General features: G+C 47.4%; 2 protein-coding genes across 3 annotated transcripts in view; one reads left to right on the top strand and one right to left on the bottom strand.

The window, feature by feature from the left end:
* The window catches only part of LOC135251365 (fibronectin type III and SPRY domain-containing protein 1-like), an 11,927-nt gene extending 7,702 nt beyond the window's left edge, over positions 1-4,225 (bottom strand). The window contains exons 1-5 of one of the 2 annotated variants that reach the window (XM_064328740.1): positions 3,726-4,225; positions 2,250-2,345; positions 1,609-1,740; positions 842-943; positions 218-240 (exon numbers count right to left, since the gene is read on the bottom strand). In XM_064328740.1, coding sequence (XP_064184810.1) covers positions 218-240; positions 842-943; positions 1,609-1,740; positions 2,250-2,345; positions 3,726-3,740 — 368 coding nt within the window. In that variant the 5' untranslated portion in view covers positions 3,741-4,225. The remainder of the gene's footprint in view (positions 1-217; positions 241-841; positions 944-1,608; positions 1,741-2,249; positions 2,346-3,725) is intronic. The other variant, XM_064328739.1, reaches the window with a different exon arrangement.
* Positions 4,226-5,451: 1,226 nt separating this feature from the next.
* Positions 5,452-9,820, top strand: LOC135251370 (uncharacterized). Its single transcript, XM_064328747.1, has 4 exons — positions 5,452-5,639; positions 6,830-7,249; positions 7,993-8,148; positions 8,890-9,820. Exons 1-4 carry the CDS (start codon positions 5,594-5,596, stop codon positions 9,063-9,065), a joined length of 798 nt encoding a protein of 265 aa, XP_064184817.1. The 5' UTR covers positions 5,452-5,593; the 3' UTR covers positions 9,066-9,820.
* Positions 9,821-9,891: the final 71 nt, after the last annotated feature.

The following is a 9,891-nucleotide window of genomic DNA, read 5'->3' as shown; positions in this document are numbered from 1 at the left end:
TTCCCAGGTGAGCCGCTGCTTTAGTCTTCACAAGCAAGCAGCCTCAGCTGACCTGCTTACCCAGCTGTATAAATGGGTATTATAAATGAGGGAGAAGAACGTCTTCTCAATCCCTAAATATAACTCAGTGTGTGCTGGAATAAGAGCGTGCGCGAGTAGATGGAGTTATGGATGGAGACCGCAGGACACCGTTGAAGAAAAGACAGCGCTACTGTACCTATCCTTTATCTCTTTGGCCGCCTGGGGTCAGGGGTCAGGGGTCAAGGGTCAGAGGGAAAAGGAGGGGGGGGGGGGGCGGGTGGGGAAAAAAAGAGGGGGAAGAGACAGGGATTGAGAGAGAGAAGAGAGTTGAGTGGCGTTCCGTCACTCCGATCACAGATAAGAGTGCGTGGTAGTGAGAGAGAGGCAGCAGTTCAGTATAATGGGTAAGGAGTTGGTCTTGTAACTTAAAGGTCACCGGTTCGATTCCCGGGTAGGACACTGCCGCTGTACCCTTGAGCTAAAGGTACTTAACCTGCACTGCTTCAGTATATATCCAGCTGTGTAATTGGATGTAGTGTAAATGCTGTGTAAAAAGTTGTCTAAGTCGCTCTGGACAAGAGCGTCTGCTAAATGCCTGCAATGTAATGAGAGAGAGAGAGAGAGAAAGATCTCCCCGGCAACCCACAGCACTCAGAGCAAGTGCTACACTGGCTACGCAACTGGAGTGTTTTCATTTTTCACAATTAGTTTTTTTTTTTTTCTTCCTATGACTACATTTTAACATTTTAACCCCACGTATTGAATTAGAATGTGACTGTGCCAACTGTCCTCCACGGGTTGGGGGGGGGGGGGGGCCTACTCGGTTGAAGCCGTCCATTTCGGAGCTGCACAGCGTCTGATTGGCCAGGTCCAGCAGCTCCTCGGAACTCTCCAGGGCCTTGGTGCACGCGCTCAGTTGGCTCTGAGGGGGTTAACAGAGGAAGGGGAAGAGAAAAAAGAAGCACACTATATGATTTATTATACCTTACGGCGTGTGCATTCGCACCTATGTAATCATGTCAACATCGATTAGAGGACTGGTTCGGGTATCTCCCAACAGATCTGCATCGATACGGATGAGACAGACAGACGAACAGATAGGCGGATGGACAGACAGACAGCCATAGAGCGACAGACAGACGGACGTACAGACCGACAGACAGACTGATTGACGGACAGACAAAGACACAGACAGACAGACACAAACAGACAGATGAGACAAACAGACAGACAGAAAAAGACAGATGAGACAGATGGACACAAACAGACGGACAGACAGACACAAACAGGCAGATGAGACAGACAGACAAACAGACAAGCAGGAACAGACAGATGAGACAGACGGACACACAGACAGACAGACAGACAGATGAGACATACAGACAGACACAAACAGGCAGATGAGACAGAGAGTCAGAAACAGACAGATGAGACAGACAGACAGACAGACACACAGACAGACATGCAGACAGACACACAGACAGACAGAAACAGACAGATGAGACACACAGACAGACACACAGACAGACAGAAACAGACAGATGAGACACACAGACAGACAGACAGACAGGCGGAAGTCGGCCGGACCTGCAGCTCATACGTGCGGCTGGCTCTCTCCTGCTTGATGCGCGTCACCATCCCCTCCTTCAGCTCGTCCAGCACGGAGTACAGGGAGCTAAACTCCGCCTCCAGGTCCCCCAGCACCCGGCTGGAGTTCGACTGCAGGGGACAGAGGGGGGCGGAGTCAACCGGCACGTTCGAAACATCAAAGTTCAACAGACGTTCCACGGACCAGCGACACTCAAATCTGGCCCCAGAGGTTAGCGGTACGGCCGCCTTTTCTCTTCTACCCAGTGGTTCACGGTCCAGTAACGTCCCTGACTGACCAGAGATTACGCGCACCAGGTGCGTCAGGTTTAAATCAGTCCGCGATCGGAGGGGAGGAGTGAAAACCAACAGCACCGCTGGCCCCGAAGTTCAGAATCGACTATCCATACTGCCGTAGGCTAGCCAGATTGTCAGATGCGTATTTTCAACATTGAAAGTTGCGTCTCCACCGTTAAAGCCGATACTTCCCAAATGACACGTACCTGACAGGTACTTACGGAAGGCCACAGGCAAGGGCAATATTGGTGTTCTGTCCTGAATCTTAATAAACTATAATACGGCCTGTGGCTGTGTTCCTTCGGGGTGGCGGCGCTTGGGCCGGGCCCCGGTCCATACCGTACCTCCAGGTTCTGCAGGCTCTGTTTCAGGCAGCAGATGAAGTTCTGGATCTCCTCATTCTTCAGCGCCAAGGTGGTGGAGATCTTCCGCAGCGACTCCTGAGGCACAGACGCCGGTCACATGGGGGTAAAAGTGTCAAAGGTCAGAGTTCAGAGGTAAATCAAACACCAACAGCCCCCGACACACAACCGCGGTTCTCGCAACCAAAAATGAGCACCACCGCTATACAGTTCCAGTGACTCCCCGGGTTGAACCAATGATATGTTTTGATTGTTTTGATTGGTTCAGACAAGCCAATGGTAGCTCAGTGTAGCTTCACCCATCAGAGTTAATGAAACCTCACACTGTCATCAGTACTCAGTACCACCACTTCTCTGAGCTCACTGTCAAGCAAGAATGACTGGAAATGACAGTGCCAGTCATATCTGAGCAGATGATATGTCTGCTGAATAGGTCAGACTTACCTGGTACCTACACCTAGCTAATTTGAAGTATCTCTCTATGACTCCTCCCTATCCAACACCGGCAAATCCAAACACTACATAGTACCTCCAGCCACTACGAGGCACGTGAAGCTTCACCTTTTAATTACTGCCTCTAAACACACCCATAAATTCTTGAGAGACAGGATGTTCCCTGATCGGTCGCAAAACAATTAAAATTGGCCTGTCATTCTGTGAACGTAATTAGCTAGGATTTTACACACACACACACACACATGTTTGTATTGCTATACTTGTGAGGACTTCGCATTGACTTACATTCATTCCGTAACCTCTAACCCTAACCCTAACTCCTAACGCTAAAACAGCCTCTTGAACCAGCAAAGAGTCCCCACCTTGCATAGTTTTCCTCATCTTTCTATCCTTGTGGGGACATTTGGTTCTCACAAAGATTGTAAAACATGCCCACACACACACGCGCACACACACACCCCACCCTGTCTGCGTTTTTAAGACCACTACCGCGGGGTCACGGAGGAAATGGACGTATACCTGCACATTTCTCAGCCAAAAGACAACTCAACTGCCAACGTCGTACCCTGCTACCATGACACTGCAGATAGTTTCGTCTTTCTTTTGAAGAGTAACGCAGATCCAAGAATCGCAGAAACGCAAGAATCCAAGAACCTGTCAATGTCAGATGTGGACTGTCGATAGCGGGACGGCCAATGGAATACGCCGTGGTGACGGTCTGAACAATGTCCGGACACATTTATACATTTATATCACCTCAAAAATACAGTAGATGTGTGGCGTACTGAAATCCTGGTCTAACGACACACTCTCTTAACTACAAGCAGGTTATTTAACACAACAGCAGGCTGGAAACGAGTTTAATGTGTAGGATGAAAATCTCAGCAACAAAAACATTTTTCATCCGTGTCGCCTGCGTTTTTCTGTGCCTTTCTTTGTCTTGGCTATAATAAGCCGGGAAATCGAGCCCGTTATGCTCACACCACGCCAGCTTGAACTTACCCTCTGTTCCCCCATGGAGCCGGTCCGCAGATCCGGAACAATTTGATCGGTTTTTGTTTCGTATTCCCTCCGCCTTGGCTATCCAAAGCGACTACGGTTAAGCAAGCTGGTGCTGATGTTGTCGGGCTGAGAGCGCAGCAGCATCTCTCCCAAAGCGACGCGATCCTTTGTATCTCGTGCGTTTGTGTCACGCTGCATGCTGGGAAATGCAGTTCGCACGTAGCCTACAAGGATTGTCGGCTGCCTTCATGCAGCCTGTCGCGATGGGAGTTGGACGGCGGGAGAAGAAGCGTCTTGTCTTGGGGGTTTTCTTTTGTTTAAGGGGGTTTGGTACGAGTGCACTTTGAAAAAATAAACTGATGACGAGTGTTACCTTGCGTGCTCCCGCCAAGTGCAAGACGTGTTCCTCTTCCTCGGCGTTAGTTAATAACTTTTGTGCCCGTGATGTGGGTGCACCGCAGTAGTCCACACGATTCTTGTTCTGTGCGAATCTTCGTGCTTATATAATCGCATTCTGTGCGAGCGTTCTGTGCTGCTGTCCTGTCGCGCATCTCTGTCGATATAGGAAGTGGAACAACTTGGGGATGGGGCGTAAGTGGTTGAGTAGCAAGATTGCAGTGGTTTTGATGTATTTAAATAGTTGAAGATTATTCATTTGCCTTTTACATGCCTTGTCCTGGTGTTGAATCATGGTGAAAGGGGAAAATTTCACACTTCTTGGTGAAAGGGGAAAATTACCATGGGTTCCTTGCACAAGCAAACACAACACCTTTTGTTCTTTGTGTAGGCCTTAACCACATCCTGTCAGCAAGCAGCGCGCCAAAGAAACCGCAAGAAGCCTGACTGAGGCTTGCTGTATGACATCTTGTGTCTGTTTAACTTCTTTATTACTTTTTTTAATTAAAAAAAATGTATATATATATATATATATATAAATTTGGCACCCAACATGGCTAGTAGCTCCACAGGTTGACACACAACTGGTGATTGGTGAGTATGGGAGGGGTTCTGCCCCTTGACATGTGGTGCTGAGCATGTCAGATTTCTACTCAAATTTGGTGCAGATGACTGTGGTTCTCCCCGATAACATTTTGTGGTGTCCCCGGTCTGCATAAAGTTGAGTCAGAGGAAGTCCCTTCATATGCAGCTTAAACGTAATGGTAAATGGACTGCATTTATAAAGCACTTTTATCGAAAGCGCTTTACAATTGATGCCTCTCATTCACCCATTCACACACACACACACACACACTCACACACCAACGGTGAAAGGCTGCCATGCAAGGTACCGATCAGCTCGCTGGGAGCAGTTAGGGGTTAGGTGTCTTGCTCGGGGACACTTCAACACGCCCAGGACGGGGGATCGAACTGGCAACCCTTGCCGGACAACCGCTCTTACCTCCTGAGCTATGTCGCCCCCATGCAGTCCACGGGTTCCTGTTCAACTAGCAGGGGTGGCTAGATGTAATGCAGAGCCCCCCCCAAACGAACTGCATGCTCCCACTACCGTGGGCAAAGCAATCGCCAGTTGCTCGATGCTCTATGAACCTACCAGCCAGAGTCGGCGCTGGTGCGGTACTGGTGTGGTCCTGGTGCGGTCCTGGTTCGGTCCGAAAGCGTGGGGCTCGTTCCTGCTCCACGGCGCAGTGCCCTAACCGAACTGGAAGCCCAGAAACGGCCTCTATTTTTATTTTCGTGGCAGTATGGGCTTGACACCGCCCCCCCCCTCCCCCCCTTATACACACACACAAACACACCGACACACATTCCGTCCCGAGGTAGAGCTCCATTTCCTGTCAAAACGTGAGAGAGTACCGCTGACAATCGGTGAAAGGGTAAACTGACAGTCACTGACCACCTTCAGAATAATGGATATCCGTAGACAAGTGGTCAGCCTACTGCTGGTCACCACAGGTAAGCTACCTTTTACAGTTATTTTATTAATTTATCCTTTATCTAAGCGGGGGAGGGGGAGGGGGGGCGGGGGGCTATTGAGACCAAGATCTCTTTTTCAGTAGGGGGGGGGGGGGTACTAGTGACAAGCGATTGTACCTTTCTAGGTACTAAACTAAACAAAGGAAGTCAGCTTGAGATATTTTTGAAATTTGTTCCATGGGTACGGTGCGGAAACACTAAATGAACTTTTATCAACATCAGTCCTAAAGCAAGGCTTAAAATGTCGCATAAGAGGGTACACAATCTAGAGGAGATAAATTTTAACAAACCTTTAATTTTTCTTAAATAGTTTTTTCAGGTCAAGAGGGATTACGCACTCTCTTAAGCCACATTATGTTAGAAATTGCTATTCCATTGCATGAAGAATGAAGTATTCACATTGTGTTATATTACGAACAATTACAAAAAGAGAGGGGAAAATATTTAAAACTGTTTAAACTGATCAAATTGCAGACGGAGGTGAATCAACCTAATTGGTAAAAGTGCGGACATACGGCAACAAAAACTAACCATTTGGTAGAAAATAAAGACTTCAAAGACAAAGCAAACGATAACGGACTGAAGCTGCATTGTGTTAATAAATTTAAGAAAAAAATTATGGAAGAGCTTAAAGGTGTGTTCAGCAACCTAATTGGGAGCTTGTTGACATTTCAGTGTGCTTTAGTGTGCCTTTCAAAAAGTTTCAAAAGGTTTAGAAAACTGTTGCTTTTCCCATTGGATGTTTTGGTAAGAGTTGTATTTCTCAGCAATACTGGTTTATTATTCTCTGATGTACCAGGTTAATAAATGGGTAAAAAATTGATAATAGATTTGATTCCCTGCTAGGACACTACTGTTGTACCCTTGAGCAAGGTACTTCACCTGCATTGCTTCAGTATATATCTAGCTGTATAAATAGATGCGATGTAAATGCTATGTAAAAAAAATAAACAAAAAGTTGTGTAAGTCGCTCTGGATACGAGCATCTGCTGTATGCCTGCAATGTTGATATCTTGCTCGCTTGTCCCCTCTTGGTCCTCCTTATCTCCTATCCTTTGATCCCCTTTTTCTTCCCCATTTCCTCTCTCTCTCTCTCTCTGTCCCCAACTACCTCTCTTTCTTGTCGCTCCTGAAACGCTAATGCTGCGCCACGCGCGGCGGCGCACTAGCGACTGTCTGCGTCGCCGTGGGAACGGGGGCCGTGCACCAGCCAGGGTACCTGGAGGCCCCCGCTGGGTCCACTCTGACCCTCAGCTGCGCCTTCCGCCCCCCCTCGGAGGCGCTGAGGATCAGGGTGAGCTGGGACCGCTGCCCCCGGCCGAACGGCACGTCCCCGCGTGACTGCCAGTGGATCTCCTCCGGCTTGGTCTTGGCCAATCAGGGCTCCGTCGGCCTGGCCTCAGCCAATCGGACGGAGGAGTGGCGTGACGACAGGCTTGTGCGGCAGGTGTCCGGATCCTCGGGGTCCAATCTGACCCTGGTGGACCCCGGCTTGCAGGACAGCGGTTGGTACCGCTGCTCAGTCTGCATGGAGATCCCGTCGCTACGGTGCCTCTTTGGCAACGGGACTGAGGTCGTTGTCATCGTCGGTGAGTATCTGAAAATCCCCACCCGCACGCACACACGCACGGACACACGCACACACGCACGCACACACGCACGCACACACACACACACACACGCACGCACACACAATTTGTCACTCTCACGACAAAAGCCATCAAAGGACATCCTGTCCCCATTGCACAGTACTGCCATGGTGTAAGAGCATGAAGTGTCATCAGATTAGACAAGCTGAGGCAAGAGACATTGTACAGGGTAATAAAATGGCAAAACATTTTTACATAATTAACACTTAATTCTCCCGTGACCAGTTAAGATGTCTGTTTTCATCGTAGGGTCCATTAATTTTACTAGAGCTTACCATGCTCACAGTAGAGATGTGTACCTCTGCTTCACCTTTAAGGTACAGAACAATAGGCAGCACAGCTGGTTTCCTTTACAAATTTCCACACAGCTGCTGAATCTATGAAGTCACATTAACTGTTACCATGGTGATGGCAATTTATATAGGAATTGCAATTAATGAAGAGGTTTATAGATGCAGTTTTCACTCCAGGTGCTGTAGGACCAAATTGCTGTCAAAAATCATGAAGATGTTGAGCATATGCAGAACTCTTTGAGAGAAAGAAAATAACAGTGTATAAGCCGATCTTATGTCAGCTGATTTGAATGAACCAGTGTCTGTATGAAACATTGATCCCTATATTTATGCTGCCACTTTTGCCCCACCCGACCCCCTCCCCCTTTTCAATTTCCCCTTTTACATAAGCTGGTGCCCCCTCCCCCCAGCACGTGAAGGGTGCCGTTGTACCCTGGTGGGTTTGGGCCGTCGTGGGTGCTGGGAGCGTCTTCCTGGTTGTGACACTGGTGGGAATTGTCATCCTGTGCTGGAGATGCAGAGTCCGGATGGAGAGGGAGTCCAGACGTACGTACTTCCTGCTTATTTGGCTAGCGGCTAATTGCATTGTTATGCCCCTCCCCCAGAGTAACTTGGAATGCGTTGGAAGACGGTCAGCACAATGCAAATTAGACACACCATAAGAACATTAGAATACATAATGAAGAGAGCAGGCCATTCAGCCCATCTAGAACATTAGAATACATAATGAAGTGAGCAGGCCATTCAGCCCATCTAGGCTCACCATTTTGGCTCCAGAGTTGAACGTATCCAGCCATTGAAGTTGAATACCCTGAGGATCTGTGTCCTGGCAAGCTGTTAAGTGCATTAAACTACTTCCTGATATTCGTCAGAATCTACATAAACACGTAAATGTAAATGAACACAAATACAGTTTTTTTTTTTTTTTTCCCTCCACATATTGGGATAATAAAGTAGGGATAAAGTGGTTGTGATGTCACACTGGGAGGTAAGTATCCACCAATCGCAGTTGCCGTTCTGTTCTGTTGTTGTTACCAATGAGCCCAGTGATTGGTGGAGCTCACCTCCTTTGGTTTTGTATTTGAACGCATGTATTTATATCCCTGCCACTCTTGTTCTATTGACAAAATCTGACCAGAAAAATCTTTTTGTGCACAGGTTTAGACACAATAACGGGCAGTATTAATCTGTATATTGTCTCATTCTCTCTCTCCCTCTCCCTCCCTCTCTCTCTCTCTCTCTCTCTCCTCTCCCCCCTCTCTCTCTTTCTCTCTGTCCCCCTGACAGAGAACCCAGTCTACAGCAACACACTAGGTTTGAAGCATTCTGTTGCCAGCAGTCGCCCCCTCCCAGGCCCAACACCAAAGTTAAACCACACCTCTCTCGCAAGGCCGTGCCCCAAACACCCGAGGACCCCGCAGAGACCAACGACCTCCGGTCCCAAAAGGAGCCTGAACTCGTAGATCCGACACCCGAAATCTCTCCCGTGCCTCCTGTTGATGCTAAACTGGACAAGGAGTGGCATTGCGGTTTGGGAAAGGTGACTTGTAACTCAAGACTGTGGCATTGATTCTTTGATGGACAAGATTTTAGATTCAAGGAAAAGACTAGATTTCGCCACCCCCCCCCCCCCCCCCACAATGGGGGGGGGGAGGAGGGGGTGCGGGCGGCACTACGAGGAGAGAGGCAGACCATGTTCGCTGGAACTACACAGTGGACAGGAACAGTGCAAAAAATGAAATAAAATAAAGGTGTTAAAAGCAGCATTAAAATATTTAATAATATGCACCCGTACATGCATGCACACATTTATCTATAATATAAACTGTCGTTGTATAAACTGCTTTTTTTGAATGACTTCCTGGTTTGGACCAAGTTTCGAGTGCTCTGATAACAGCCATTGTAAAGTAGGCAGGTCATCACTAAATTTGCTTTGGAGTCCAAAAATACGGAGACATATGTACATTAGCAGAAAATAATTAAGAGATAAAAATTTAACTGAATATACATTAAACATGAGCATAGCAATTAAACAGCACGGGGTATGCATTACATACTTAAAAGGACAAAAAAACAAGGCTTCATATGTATTTAGTTTTCTGCATTTCCTTTACTTGTAGGCTACTTTGCAGTGTCTTGAAGTAACATTTTAATTCAATTTTGAAAACTAAGAATTTTTTTTGACCATTTATATTTGTGTATATAGTGTATTCCATATCCAAAATAATACGCTTCATCAAATATATTACATTTCTATCTTGTATTTCAGCACAGATAATCTCCGTAATA

This window comes from Anguilla rostrata, chromosome 3 (assembly GCF_018555375.3).
Source record: "Anguilla rostrata isolate EN2019 chromosome 3, ASM1855537v3, whole genome shotgun sequence".
NCBI lineage: Eukaryota > Metazoa > Chordata > Actinopteri > Anguilliformes > Anguillidae > Anguilla > Anguilla rostrata.
The sequence above is the reverse complement of the archived record's forward strand: the minus strand, read 5'-3'. Positions and strand labels throughout refer to the sequence as shown.